The 15,839-nt window shown below is 42.7% G+C and overlaps 1 protein-coding gene across 2 annotated transcripts in view; it reads left to right on the top strand.

Annotated features, from left to right (window-relative positions):
* The window catches only part of VPS50 (VPS50 subunit of EARP/GARPII complex), a 160,002-nt gene that overhangs the window by 10,055 nt on the left and 134,108 nt on the right, over positions 1-15,839 (top strand). For both annotated transcript variants that reach the window (XM_045005923.1, XM_045005924.1), the window contains exons 3-5: positions 10,122-10,244; positions 10,848-10,919; positions 11,924-11,977. In XM_045005923.1, coding sequence (XP_044861858.1) covers positions 10,122-10,244; positions 10,848-10,919; positions 11,924-11,977 — 249 coding nt within the window. The remainder of the gene's footprint in view (positions 1-10,121; positions 10,245-10,847; positions 10,920-11,923; positions 11,978-15,839) is intronic.

Genomic DNA, 15,839 nt, shown 5'->3' with positions numbered 1-15,839 from the left:
ACCCTGTCATCCAGTCCCAGCTGCTGGTAGTCATAGGTTTAGGGACACCTAGAGCACGATATTGCATCCATGATAATCTTGGCTAATAGCCATTGATGGATCTATCCTCTGTCAGTTTCTGTGTTTTGTACCCAGTTATACTTTTTGGCCTTCACAACATCCATTGGCATTGAGTTCCACGGAGGACTGTGTTGTGTGAAGAAGTACTTCTTTTTACTTGTTTTAAACCTGCTGCCTATTAATTTCAATGTGACACCCCTGTTTTTTGTGTTCTATTAGGGAGTAAATACCACTTCTCTCTCTCCACTTTCTCCACACCACTTATGTGTGGTGTTATGATATTTATCCCTTTTCTAATGGTTCCTAACATTGTTAGCTTCCTTTGACTTCAGCTGCACATTTGAGTAGATGTTTTCAGAGAACTATCCATGGTGACTCCCAAGATCTTTCTTGAGTAATGACAGCTAATTTAGACCCCATCATTTTGTGCATATATAGTTGGGATTATATTTTCCAGTGTGCTTTACACATATCAGTGTTACTTTGCACTTATCAACTTAGAATTTCATTGTGTTTCTCAATAATCCAGTTTTGTGAGATCCCTTTGTAACTCTTCACAGTCAGTTTTGGACTTAACTATCTTGAGTAATTTAGTATTGCCTGCAAACTTTGCCACTTCACTGTTTCCCCTTTTTACATTTATGAATAAGTTGAACAGCACAGGTGCCAATACAGATCCTTGGGGGATATAGCCTCATGTTTATATCTCCTAAGATGATGATATGGAGTTGGAGTGATGTACTAGATACAATGTCTTCTAACATGGCATAACAAGCATCTTTGTCAGCATCAGGTCTTGCATCATGTGGTGTATATGCACTAACTACTACTGCACGTCCTACCTTCAAATTGAAAATGGCAGATATCGGGCATGGAGAATAAACCTGCAAAGTCAGTAGTGCAGATTGCACCTTCAGGGACAATACCAGAGCAACACCAGTGTGCTCGTTAGGTGTAACAGGCATGCAACTATCAAATGGTCTTGCTTTTGCATCCCTGCCCATCCTGACTAATAGCTATTCATGTACCTGTCTTCCATGAACTTATCTAGTTTTTTTTTTTGAATAGTCTGGCCTTCACAACATCCTCTGGCAAGGAGTTACGCAGGGAGGGACAGCTCAGTGGTTTGAGCATTGACCTGCTAAACCCAGGGTTGTGAGTTCAATCCTTGAAGGGGTCATTTAGGGATCTGGGGTAAAAATCTGTCTGGGGATTGGTCTTGCTTTGAGCAGGGGGTTGGACTAGATGATCTCCTGAGGTCCCTCCCAACCCTGATATTCTTTGATTCTATGATTGTGCATTGTATGAAGAAGTAGTTCCTTTTGTTTGTTTAAACCTGCTGCGTATTAATTTCATTTGACAGCCCCTAGTTTTTGTGTTTATGAGAAGAAGTAAATAAGACTTCCTTCTTTACTTTCTCCACACCAGTCGTGATTTTATAGACCTCCATCGTATCCCCCCTTAGTCATCTCTTTTCCAAGCTGAAGAGTCCCATACTCTTTCCATATTCCTAATAATTTTTATTGCCCTTTTCTGTAATAAGGCCCAACCATTTTTGAGTGAGGCACTCTAGTAAATAGCTGGGGTGAGCCTCCTGAAACCACCCCTTATCCCTGCAGAATCTTCTGAAATGCAGTTGAACTGGTGATTCCACATTTATAGCCTGCTATTTCCATAAGTCAAAACAAAACACATGACTCAGAAGGGCAAGGGATACAGGAAGTGTGTGGAGTCAAATCCAGTCTTTGACCATGTAATGGTCTAATTAAAAATACACATCTTCAGGACCAGTAATAGTTCACCAAAGTATTTTCCACTGGCCTATCTCTCTCTCCATTGCTGGGTGTGTTTTGGTGACCTTATACAGTAAAGGGACCCCTCTGATCAGCAGTGTTATCCTGCAAGGATGCATGCAGTATTAAAACTGGCAGGATAAAGTGTCCCTACCATGAACATGTGATTAGTTTTGCACACCATTTGGTAAGAGAAATGGTATATTGGCAGCATAAGTAATGTGAGCCTATTTTATAGGAGATGGGCTGTCCTGGTGCGAAAACTTCCAAAAATATACCAGTCCATAAACAGACATCTTAATAACATCACCACACTGCCTGCTGAATTCCTCACGGTAAAGAATGCATAGGTGACTCACTTCATCCTGGGAGAAATGGATGCATTTGGACACATACACTTTAATAACATGCTAATTTATTTTTTCTGTTCTTTGGTGTATCTGTTATTCTCTGTGTGACTGCCATATGACTCACTCTGTCCCCAATTTCCTTATGGCAGTCTGTTCTGAATAAATGTTGGGATTGATGAATTTACATGAGATCTTATATTAAAAGACTTGCATTATTGATTTTTCTTTTAAAAATGTCCTGCAAGTGGGGCTGGAGGAGAAGAAAGTTTTATGATGTAAAAATGCCTGAATGCTAGTCCCTCCGCCAGTGTGTGTTAACCATAGAAATATTAGGGGTACACCTCTACCCCCATATAACACGACCTGATATAACACGAATTCGGATATAAAGTGGTAAAGCAGTGCTCCGGGGAGGGGGCTGCGCACTCTGGTGGATCAAAGCAAGTTCGATATAACGCGGTTTGACCTATAACGCAGTAAGATTTTTTTGGCTCCCGAGGGCAGTGTTATATCGAGGTAGAGGTGTATTAAGTTGGGTAGGGCTGGAGCACTAGCTGGATGTCTCAGAGAGAGACTGAGCTTTTTTCAGATCTTAACTGAAGGGATGGGGGATATTGAATCTTTAAGAAACAAATCGTAAAGTTTTGTGCACAGGGTGGGTTGGAACATCCTCTCCTCCCGGTGAGGGGTTGGGTTAGCCTTTGGTGGCTTTAGGTACCTGAGAACCAGTCCAGTTGAGAATGGGCAGGCTAGGAACTGTAGTTTGATAGCGTGTTTGTAGTCCCAGTGTATGGTGAGGTCTATTTGTACATTTGTGTGTGTGTGTATGAACAGCATGTTTGCCACAGACCATGGAAAGAGAACGAAGCCATCTAGCTTGTCTTCAAGAAAAGAATGTGTAGGACAGCCCAGGATTTTTTCTTAATGTTCGGTGGAACAACCTCTGAGACTGTAGTCCTTCTGGGGAAGGTTCATATAGAATTGCTTTCCTTTTCTGAGTCACTTTGTTAGCCATATGTCATCACAACTTTACCACTTTTTAGTTTTGTGCAGAATCATCTTCTCCCAGATAGTGCATAACTGCTAATTCTATAAAGAAGTCTAGATCCAGGATATTAAATATCCGTGCTTATTTCCGTATAAATGTTCAGAGAGGTCCAGAATTTTAACACTTCTTCCATAGCACAAAGTTTGCTGTGTCAGTAGTTTGGGAAAATGTTAGAAATTCAAGTGTTTTAAAATATTCTTCCTCCCCCCCCCCCCCCATGTGATTGCAAAGCTCAGGGGGGAAAAAAAGAAACCAACAAAACTTGGAGTCAAACATTCAGATGACAAGTTAGGTCATTTCACTTGCAGTGACCCAGAGTACAGATTAATTTGTCCCAGTTCCCAGCCTTTGAATATATTTTTTGTTTTTTAAATCAGCCACCTGTTCCTTATGGGTGATATTTTACAGTACATTGAGTTTTAAACTAGCTTGTAACAGGAGTTTCTGTGTACTGACACAAAGCTATGATTTATCAAGGAGACTGCTAGGAAATGATTTTCTAAAGGACATTAAAGCATCAGGTTAGAGTAGACTCCTTTAAAATAAAATACAGTGTGTTGTGAGGGCAACAAACCATGTGCCTCTAAATGTGTTCTGTTCGTCGCTACACCTGACTAGGGCACGTGTGTCTTCGGGCGATGAAAACCTCCTTGGTGAGCTCAGAATTTGGGACTGATCAAAATGGTTTATTTTTAAATAACCTTTTAAATCCAGAGCATCCCCCTCCTCCTTTCTTTTGTGTATAGCAGCTACATGCAGACAATCTCCCCTTAACATGCAAATCCATTCCACAACCAGTCAATAAGATCAGTGCAAGTGACCCCAATACAGCTTTCTTCTCTAGAGTTGGGGAACTTCATGTTTTGTTTTTGTGTGTGTTAGTTTAGTGCTGTCCTTCAATTATCCCCAGGACCAGTACTGTACATCCATATCAAAGTGCCTTAAACCTGACCTGGGGGGACCATCTTCTATGGGTGAGAGAGTACCTAATTGTTGTGCTCATTCAGTTCTTGCCACTTTGCTGAGAGAGCAAAAAAAGATGCCAAATTTGGTAGTGGTGTGTGATTTTTAGGCATACACGTTCACTGGGAACAGGATTGAGACCAAAAGTCATTTCATATAAGCCATTAAAAAGCTGTAAAATGTTGTACAGACATAAATTTTATATCTTGTTTTTTATGGGCTGGATTCAAGCTAATGACCTAGACGTAACAGGCTTGATATCCAATTACCAATCCATGTACCATCCAGTCCGTTAAACATTTTTCTTACTGCTCAACTGCCCAGTGTATGTATATACATGCATATTAAGATTGCTATCCACTGATGACCACGGCTTATATCTGACCACCAAAATGTTTGTTCTTTAGTCGCTGTGATCTTGGGTTGATTCCTCAGCCTCCTCATGCATCCATAACGCCCACTAGAAAGCTGGGTGAAGAGTAGGGCTTTGTGAAAATTGTCCCTGCACTAAGCTTTCTTAGGTAAACGTATATTTTGAACTACAGTTTCACAGGTTTTCCACCAGATGGCACCTAAACATAGTCAATCACGACAGCTGGGGTTGAAAGAAGTAACAGAACATTTTTAAAGAGACTCTCCATTTACTTCTGGAAATAAGATGATGAAAAAATTACTGCACGCAGTGATATAACCTATTTCATGTAATCATGTGTCCTTCTATTTTATTACTTTAACTCTTGAGCAGCACATCTCACCAGAAGCACTATTAAGTCTCTTTAATCAAGAAGCTTGAAATTCCATTTCTTTTCAAAATATCAGAGCAATTAATTACTGTTCGTTTATTTTTCTTCCATTGTGAAAAATGTTAGTACAGATGGGTCACTGACTTCATGCTGTTATGCTCCGCCCTTTGCTCTTTCTACTCTTCCAGAAAAGCAGTTGGCCACTGTTGGAAGACAGGATACTGGGCTAGATGGACCATTGGTCTGACCCAGTGTGGCCATTCTTATGTTCAGTGCGTTGCTTTTTTGGGTCTCTCTTGTTTTGATTTAAAGTACTGTCATAAACAGATAGTTAAGGGTTAAGGTCTCTTTTACCTGTAAAGGGTTAACATGCAGTACCTGATGACCATCTGACCAGAGGACCAATCAGAGACAAGATAATTTCAAATCTCTGTGGAGGGAAGCCTTTGTCTGTGTTCTTTGTTAGATTTCTCTTTTTGGATCTAAGAGAGGCCAGTCATGTCTCCAAGTTCTACTGGAGTAGTTTCTACTATTCAATAGTGAGTATTAATTAGAAAGGTGGATTAGTCTTATAATTTGACTTCTACATTTGCAATTGTGTGTTGCTGAAGGAATTTCTTTAATTCTGTACTGTTATTGCTTTTACTGAAAAAGAAAGGAGGGGGGATTCTCTCCAGAGATTGATAAGTTTAGACCTGTATATTGTTCCATCTTGGTTATAGAGACAGTAACTTTCTTTTTTATTCTTTAATAAATTCTTTTCTATTAAGGACTTGGTTGGTCTTTCCTTGGGTGGATTCTCAGGGAAAGGGGAAGGGGAGGCATTCCTCTGTAGTTAGATCCCGGTATCTCTCCTAGGAAAAGGGAGGGTGGAGGAAGCAGGGGGGAATGGTTTATTTCTCCTGGGTGTAAGAACTCCATGGATTTGGGGCTCTTGGGATCCCCAAGGATTTTGGGGAAGGACTGTGTCCCAATCCACGTACCTGATTGGGTGGTGGCAGCTTTTACTAGATCTAAACTAGAATTTTTAGTTTAGAGGGAAACCAGTGCAGGTCCCCATATTGGAACCCAACAGCTCCAAGTGGGGGTGAGACCTATGACAAGTACGCATTTATATTATTTTGAATAGTGTGGGGAGCTAAGGACTATTTAGGCAGCCTATTAAAGTCAAAACTGATTGCATATAAAGACTCTTTTTCTTCCCATGCTCTCTGTTATATTTATTTATCATTAGGATTCTCTTTGTAGGTTTTGTTTGTATTTTGCAGTGACTTTTAAGGGTTTATGGGGATTTAAATATTTGAAAACACGGCCACTGGTAGATTTAAAAATCCTGGGTCAGATTTACTGCCTAAAATCTCACGTCTCTGCCCAAATGAGACACATGAGGTTTTTCATCTGCAGAGTAGAAATATTGCAGGTGGAAGTATTATTTGGTAGATTTGGGCTGCCATACTGTCATCCATCTGAGGCAAAATAAGAGAATTGTTCCCTTAAGTCTTTTCTAACTTTTAAAGGAAGGGTGGACTGGATTGTGAGGCTCTGGAGGGAACCAGTGCCAGGTTGTCTAAAATATAATTTTAGTCCTATTCACTTGCTGAGGCACTACATGCAGTTTGGTGTTCCATCCAAGCACAACTGCATAGCATGCGTGTGTCTCTGTGTGCTTTTTTAAAAAAAATTTTTTAAGCAAGGAGCAGTGGTATTGAAGATTTACACTTAAGGGATGGCAAAATACCATTTTACCTCAAAAATGTTCATTTGTACTTTGCTTACTATATCATCACTTGAGGCTGATCTTTTTAGCCCTCTCCCTGCCTACCCTACCTTGTTTGGGTACAGTTGTTGAAGGTGGCAGCACAATTCAAAAATTCTGGAGTCCTCTGATTTTTCTTGTCTGTCAGTTAGGTGTCTGATGTAGTAGCTGTCTAATTGCCTGAGGGTTATGGGCAATTCGTCTTTGCGATAGAAGTTGGATCTCTCTCTCTCTCTGGGTACGTCTACGCTACGGGATTATTTCGATTTTACAAAAAATGGTTTAGTAAAACAGATTGTATAAAATCGAGTGCACGCGGCCACACTAAGCACATTAATTTGGTGGTGTGCATCCACGGTCCGAGGCTAGCATCGATTTCTGGAGCATTGCACTGTGGGTAGCTATTCCGTAGCTATCCCATAGTTCCCGCAGGCTCCCCCGCCCCTTGGAATTCTGGGTTGAGATCCCAGTGCCTGATGGGGCAAAAATCATTGTCGCGGGTGGTTCTGGGTAAATGTCGTCAGTCACTCCTTCCTCTGGGAAAGCAACGGCAGACAATCATTTCGCGCCCTTTTCCCCTGGATTGCCCTGGCAGACGCCATTAGCATGGCAACCACGGAGCCTGTTTTGCCTTTTTGTCACTGTCACCGTATGTGTACTAGATGCCGCTGACGGAGGCGATTCAGCAGTGCTACACAGCAGCATTCATTTGCTTTTGCATGATAGCAGAGATGGTTATCAGCCGTCCTGTACCATCTACCATGCCATTGTAAATTGGCAATGAGATGGTGGCTACCAGTCCTTCTGTGCTGTACCATCTGCTGCTGTCATAGGTGCCCCTGGCTGAGATCGGCCGGGGGCGCAAAAGACAAAAATGGGAATGACTCCCCGAGTCAATCCCTCCTTTATGATACCTAAAAATAGAATCAGTCCTGCCTAGAATATGGGGCAAGTGTACTAGAGAACCAGTGTATCAGAGAACCAGAGAGCACAGCCGCTCCGTGTCAGATCCCGCAGAAATGATGAGCTGCATGCCATTCACAGGGGGTGCCCCTGCAACAACCCCACCTGTTGATTCCCTCCTCCCCCAGCCTTCCTGGGCTACCGTTGCAGTGTCCCCCCATTTGTGTGATGAAGTAATAAAGAATGCAGGAATAAGAAACAGTGACTTGTTAGTGAGATAAAATGAGGGGAAGGCAGCCTCCAGCTGCTATGATAGTCCAGACAGGACATTAAGCAGTGTGGGGGAGAGGCGCCCAGCATCCCGCTGCTATGATAGTCCAGGCAGTACAGAATCTTTTCTTTACACATGAAGGGCGGGGGCTGATGGAGCTCAGCCCCCTGTTGCTATGATGAAGATGGTTACCAGCTGTTCTGTACCATCTACTGGGAATGATCAGGAGTTTTTTTACCCAGGCGCCCCCGGCCGACCTCACCGGAGGCCAGCCAGGAGCACTCACGGGCTGATGATGAGGACGGATACCAGTCCTATTGTACTGCACCATCTGCCACAAGGCTGATGATGACGATGGATATCGGCCATATTGTACCATCAGCCACCAAGGAGGGGGGGCGAGGATGCTGCCGTTAACTGCTGCAGCAGCGCGTCTGTCAGCAGCATTCAGTAAACATAGGGTGACATTTAAAAGAGTTGAGAGGATTTTTTTTCCCTTTTACTTCTGGGGGTGGGTGAGGGGGGTAAATTGACGAGCTATGCCCTGAACCACCGCGGACAATGTGTTTGACACTACAGGCATTGGGAGCTCAGCCAAGAATGCAAATGCTTTTCGGAGACTGCAGGAACTGTGGGATAGCTTGAGTCCTCAGTCCCCCCTCCCTCCCTCCATGAGCGTCCATTTGATTCTTTGGCTTTCCATTACGTTTGTCACGCAGCAGTGTGCTGAGTCCCTGCTGTGGCCTCTGTCTGGAGATTTTTTTAAAAATGCTTTGGAATTTCGTCTTCTGTAACGGAGCTCTGATAGAACAGATTTGCCTGCCCATACAGCGATCACATCCGTATGGTCCATGCTGGAGCTCTTTTTGGATTTTGATTTCGGACTGCATCGCCACCCGTGCTGATCGGAGCTCCACGCTGGGCAAACAGGAAATGATATTCAAAAGTTCGTGGGGCTTTTCCTGTCTACCTGGCCAGTGCATCCGAGTTCAGATTGCTGTCCAGAGCAGTCAGTGGTGCACTGTGGGATACCGCCCAGAGGCCAATACCGTCGATTTGCGGCCACACTAACCCTACTCCGATATGGTAATACCGATATTAACGCTACTCCTCTCGTTAGGGAGGAGTACAGAAACCGGTTTAAAGAGCCCTTTATATCGATATTAAGGGCCTCTTAGTGTGGACGGGTGTGGCGTTAAATCGGTTTAACGCTCCTAAAACCGGTTTAAACGCATAGTGTAGACTAGCCCCCCCCCCCCCCAAAGATCTGTCAGAATCTTAATTGTCATTAACCATTAAGATATTGCCTGACATTAGCAGGGGCCAGAGGGATTGGTGTTGTGTGGCATGATTCTTTGCTATCTAATAGATATGTTGCTGATTTGACTGACTGTAGTGGAGTTAGGTCACCAATTTATGTCCTCATCTTTCTGGTTTATGTGTCTGTGTGTGTGTTCGTGTTCTAACTTGCTCAAAGCTCACTAACATGGGTCTGGTCATTTTTCCCTCCTAAGAAATTAATACACTAACTTCTAAGAAATGGTCAACATGAATATTTTATGCAAATATTCCCTCAGCTTCCTTAAACTAGAAAAACTAACTTTGAGGGCAATGCTCTCTATTTAGTTTTCAAATATATTTAATTCACTTTGAAATATTCTGAAACAATTTAGCTAATGGAAATAGACTGCTTGTACTGTACCTTGTCTGATTCTTTCAGGAACATAACATCACAATATTTTAACAGAGAATGTCTATCATTTATTTAGGAAAGACTCTGCTTGTTAACTTTGCCTTTAAACCCAACCCCTTTGACGTGATGTAAGTACTCTGCACCACTTCAAATGGTTCCTTGTGACTTCAGTTGAAGTGGTGAGTGCTTCAGCACTTCTGAAAGATAGCCCCGATCTATTTTGCTTTTATTTGGAGCGTTCCTTAAGTGTTGTGAACACCCAGGGAAAGACATGACCCCCATAGACATTTGTACCATGTTTCATGAACTAAATGTATATTGGTACAGCGATAACTAGGCAATTCACAGCAGTATAGCATGAGTTCTGCTATTTGGATAGTCTCCCACTTCCAATATTTGGAACAGACTGAACAATACAGCTGTTTCTGTTTTGTACCCAGGGCTTTCTCACTTGTATAATGGCTTTGGAAAGCAGGTTGTCTTGCGAGTGCAATGGTCCTTCTATGTAGTAACATTTACTAAAATCAATATTTTTGTTAAGGAGGAGCTGAGAGAACTCCGGGAACAACCAACCGATCCTCAAGCCCAGCAAGAAATAATTAACAGCATTGAAGAAGTGTATTTTTCCAATGATTCCTTTGATATTGTGAAGTATGAGTTGGAGGTAAGAAGTCTTTCTCTTCCCTCCTCCCCCCCTCCAAAAAATGTCAGTTTTCTAAAAGACATTAATCAGTGACATTTGTTGACTTCTCTTTTGCCTTAACCCAGAATTAAGATTTTTTTCTGTGGTTGTGTAGGGACTGATCCAAAGCCCATTGATATCAATGGGAATCTTCCCATTGGATTCAGTGTGTTTAGGATCAGGCCCATTGTACTTCCAAACAATTCAGAGATCAAATTGCTTATGAAATGGCCAAAATAATCAAAACTGGGAAATTTATTTGATTTGGCAGAAAAACTGTATTTTTGGCTTTATTTTGTTAGTAACCAAAATTACAGCATGCTATGTGTTGATTCTGCGGTCGGGGTGGGTGTCCACATAATCTGTTGAATGCAAAAAAAAAAAGCTCTCTGAGATTTTGATTATCCATTACTGGATACTCACCATAATGTAACTCTGACTTTTCATTGTTTATCATTGCCTTACTTTAAATGCAGATTAGATTGTGAAAGCATAACATTGTTTCCTAAATGCATTTAATTATTATATGTACACTTCCTCTACATTCATTTTTCGTTGGTTTTTAATTTTGTCTTCTACGTACAGAAGCTTCCTCCAGTTCTTAGTCTTCAAGAAATGGAAGAATACAGAGACAAATTAAAGCAACAACAAGCTGCTGTAAGTAAAACTGTTTTCTCCTGTGTTGTGTGTGTAGAACTTCATGCCACTGAAGTGTTGTGAGCTCCAGTAGTTTTTACTATATTTATTAAGATTATTGTGGCGTGCGGCTGAAAATAATCTTGAATCCCTAAAGGTATGAACCCAGTTAAGTTAGCACATAAAGAACCTCTTCATCTCCATTTCTCCTCAGCCAACAAGATGGATGAGCTGGTTGACTGCTTCAGCCAGATTCTCCTCTGATTCCCATCTCTGGGAGGGTTAGAGAGAAGTGCTTAAGAACAACATAAATCATTCCCTCATTTCAGGTGCTGGAAGAAAACTCTTTTGAACATGATTTTCTATATAAATTACTGATGGCTTATTTGGTATTTTTTCCTTGTTCAACCTTTATGTGTATGTACACTGAAAAGATGCTTATTTTTTAAATTCAGTACAGGGTGTAATTCTCAGAATAGAATAGCCCTTCATTTACGATTTAATTCAGAGCAGTGCAAAACATAATTTAAAATGCTTATGTCTTGCACACCAAAGGAAAACTTAAGTTGATTTTGCCATGCACAGGATGATTATAAACTAGCATAAATTATATATAATATGGTATCTGTATGAAAGGAAAGTTTCCTTTGTAGTTTATAAATTAACCACCTACACTGGAGATTAAACAATTGCATACTAATAACATGGAAAACAGAATATATCAGGCTCCCGTGCTCCATATCTTTTCTATTTTTACTCAAGTGTGCTCTTTAGCTGGTAAAGGGCTAAAAGGTTAATTTGAAAACATCTACTAATTCCCAAATGGAGCTGTAAACATACATCTGTTTTTACTTGTGGGAGAAGTGTGGTCATTATCTTAGAATGTTTACTTCTTTCTTGGCATATGTATTAATCAATGTATGATTAAGAATTACAGGAAATCTTCAGAGTTCTTAATGCAGATCTTTCAGCATAGAGATTGGATACTTTCCAGATACATCACATGTAATATTTTCCCCTTCAAGGTATCTAAAAAGGTTGCAGACCTGATTCTTGAAAAGCAGCCTGCATATGTTAAGGTAAGATAATGAACTGATATATTATATTGTAAATGCCTTCTGTGAATTATTAAATCACACCAGCTAATGTTTCTGTAATTCAACTTGATCTGTTTTTCAGGCACAATTGTGGATCATTCATGTAATCAGTGGGAGAGTAGTCTTAAATTCTTATGTTCTGTGGCTATTTTACTTAAGTCATGTTGGTACCCACCATCAGTGCACCTAGATGCTTAAATCAATATAGTAATCCATTCCAAATCAACCCTATTTTTAAAAAAGGCAAAATCAGTTAAAAGCCCTGTCAAAGAATACTGCTACTACTAATTACCAGAGGAATGAATGAACGTAATGGAAGGGCATTCCATTAGCTCAAACAAGCCCCTGAAGATGAGGCAAACTACTTGGTTAGTGGTTTTAAGAGCTTTCTATAGATTCCCACAAATCTAGCATTGACTCTCCAGCTGACAATCCAAAAGTAGTTGTGTGGTGTTTCCATTGCCAGTAGGAACTAAATTCTTACACTAAACTCATGTCTAAAACCAGACTGATAGGAATCGAGAACATGAGATTGAGATGTCATGGGAGCTGTTCAAACATCATCATCATAAGAGGCCCCAGAAATGGGAGGCTATAGATGAAGTAGCAGCCAGAGGGGGCTTGAGCAGGAGCCTCACTGCTGTTTATGTTGAAGGATGGCTTGCACCTTGCTTCCATGAAGAATGCATTAACAATCCTCATCAGTAACAAATTCCAAACTTCCCACTGGTCTCTATACCAAGTCATGAGAAGTGTGTCCAACAGACAAGTAAATTGGATGTGGCATTTCCAAGAGACTTCAATGATAGCTTTAATACCCTCTTATTCTGGTAGTGCTCTCATGAGATTGGTCAGGTCAGCCAGGATCTGGTTCATCTTTTCCACAAATCAAAGTGAGGATTCCTCAAAGAAACAAATTAGACAATTAGAGTCAAGGAAACTTGGATTCATCATTTTGCCAATCTAATGTAGATTCTAATGAGGCCTCCATCACAGTAGTATTGAAATGTCCACAGTTCTGAAGAGTTGCACTGGATGAGGTTTTGCTGAAGCTGAGGGAGAGGACAACCAACCTTCTGTTCCCCAGTGTAAGAATAACCCAGTCTCTGTGGCAGCAGTCTTTGAGTTAGTATAATGCCTTTGCCATTGACCCTTCAGCTTTCTTCCCTGTTGCTTCATCATTTGCAAAGCATCTGTAAACTGTGGTGATTCATTCGTAAGGCATAAAGTGAGTGGGTGTCGAGATTCTAGCCTGTCAATACTACTTGATATGACATTGTCATCGTATTCCACTGAACATTGGTAGAATGTTCAAAGGCTGAGAGCCATAGTCTGTTGGAAGTGTCAGATGAGGTAGGTCCATTAGTATCCTAGAGTGAAACATTAAAACAGTTTCTCCATCCCCACAGGAGTATGTTCTTAGCCTGATTTTTCTCTGGAAGAGGAGGAGATCTGACAGTGACAAGTATTGTCTTTTCATCCCAAAGTTAAAATCCAGAGAGTGAAACTATAATTACACCTGTGAAGGAAAACTACTATTAATTTATCCCCATCTGACATCCTATAGGAAACAGAAGCATTTTCATTTAATAAAAAAATATTTTTTTAAGAGGCTGTTTATGGACAATTGAGGCAGACTCTGACAGAGGCCTGGTCTACACTAGGACTTTAAATCGAATTTAGCGGCGTTAATTCGAATTAACCGCTCAACCGTCCACACCAGGAAGCCGTTTAATTCGACCTAGAGGGCTCTTTAGTTCGAATTCGGTACTCCACCCCGACGAGGGGAGTAGCGCTAAATTCGACATGGCTATCTCGAATTAGGCTATGTGTGGATGCAAATCGAACTTAGTAGCTCCGGGAGCTATCCCACAGTGCACCACTCTGATGCTCTGGACAGCAGTCCAAGCTTGGATTCTCTGACCAGCCACACAGGAAACGACCCGGGAAAATTTGAATTCCTTTTCCTGTCTGGGCACTTTGAATCTGATGTCCTGGTTGGACATCGGGGCGAGCTCAACAGCACCTGCAACGATGCAGAGCTCTCCAGCAGAGGAGTCCATGCAATCCCAGAATAGAAAGAGGTCCCCAGCATGGACAGACCAGGAAGTCCTGGATCTGATCGCTGTGTGGGGCGATGAGTCTGTGCTTTCGGAGCTGCGCTCCAACAAACGGAATGCAAAGACCTACGAGAAGGTCTCCAAAGCCATGGCACTCAGAGGATACAGCCGGGATACAACGCAGTGCCGCGTGAAAATCAAGGACCTGAGACAAGGCTACCAAAAAGTCAGAGCGGCAAACGGACGCTCCGGAGCCCAGCCCCAGACATGCCGCTTCTACGAGGCACTGCATGCCATTCTAGGTGGGTCTGCCACCACTGCCCCATCAGTGACCGTGGACTCTGAGGATGGCATAGTGTCGACGGGCAGTTCCTCGGCGATGTTCGCCGATGGGGAAGATGAGGAAGGGTTTGTGGAGGACGACGCAGGCGACAGCGCTTACAATACCGCTTTCCCCGACAGCCAGGATCTCTTCATCACCCTCACAGAGATCCCCTACCAACCCTCCCCGGCCGTTAACCCGGACTCAGAATCAGGGGAAGGATCAGTCGGTAAGTGCTATAAACATGGAAACATTTATTTTTTAAAAAACAGGAATAAAAAATGTATAAAAACTATATAAAAACTTTTCCCTATAAAACTATATAAAAAGAAGGTCCACACATATAGGGATGGAACAGAAATCCTCCTGGGACACTTCCACGAAGCTCTCGTAGAGCAGCTCGAAAAGTCTCCGCAGGAGGTTCCTGGGGAGAGGTGCCTTATTTGGTGCTCCGTGGAAGCACACTCTTCCGCGCCAGGCCATCCTAATGTACAGCGGAATCATTGCCTCCACCAGCATGGCAGCATACGGTCCTGGTCTGTGCAGGGATTCTCGCAGCATCCTCTCTCTCTCTCTCCGAGTGACCCGCCTCAGGGTAATCTCGTTCGGCGACTGCTGCATCTAATTATGGCAATTAGTGTACTGTTACTATTGTGAATGCTTGACTTTTACTTTGCATAGCAATGATCTTCGTTTAACAGCCACGTGTTGGAGGCCGCAGAGGAAAAGCATACAGTGATCTTTCCCGGGCACAGCCGCGAGGGGCTGGAACAGGGTCAGACTTTATGCTTTCCAGATTGCCTTCAGCGGGAGGGCACAGCTATCCATTAACTGTTAAGCAGCCTATAGTGTAGTGCTTACCAGGCCTGGCTGCTACACGGATTCAGCTGTACCGCCCCGCTTGTCCGATCTCCTGTGCACGACCGCAGCCAATGAAAGCGTATTGCGAAATCTCGAACTTGTCCTGAGAGCTCGTGAGACTAGGTGCCCTGTATGGTCTTGTTCACAGAAACTGAGTAGACTGTGTTCAGTGTTCGCAAACATGTATCTTTTCAAGGAAATCACTTCCTTTTTCCCATCACACAGCTGCGGCTCTTTCATGAACTGCCCCGGCTTCCCCCTCACAGAGGCTGGCGCAGATTAGGCGGCGAAAGAAAAAGACTAGGGACGACATGTTCTCGGAACTGATGGCCTGCTCCAGAGCTGAGGCGGCCGAGCAGAGACAGTGGAGGGAGACCCTATGTCAGCACCAGCGCTCACACAGCGAACGGGAGGACAGGTGGTGGCAGGAAGACCAGCAGGCGACTCAAACGCTGCTTGGGCTAATGAGGGAGCAAACGGACACGCTCCGGCGCCTTGTAGATGTTCTGCAGGACCGCAGGCAGGAGGAGAGAGCCCCCCTGAACTGTATCTGCAACCGCCCTCCCCCGCCACAAAGTCCTGTCCCCCCCTCACCCAAAAT

This window comes from Mauremys mutica, chromosome 2, assembly GCF_020497125.1.
Source record: "Mauremys mutica isolate MM-2020 ecotype Southern chromosome 2, ASM2049712v1, whole genome shotgun sequence".
NCBI classification, from domain to species: Eukaryota; Metazoa; Chordata; order Testudines; family Geoemydidae; genus Mauremys; species Mauremys mutica.
Note: the sequence above shows the minus strand (reverse complement) of the source record. Positions and strands in the feature narration are given on the sequence as shown.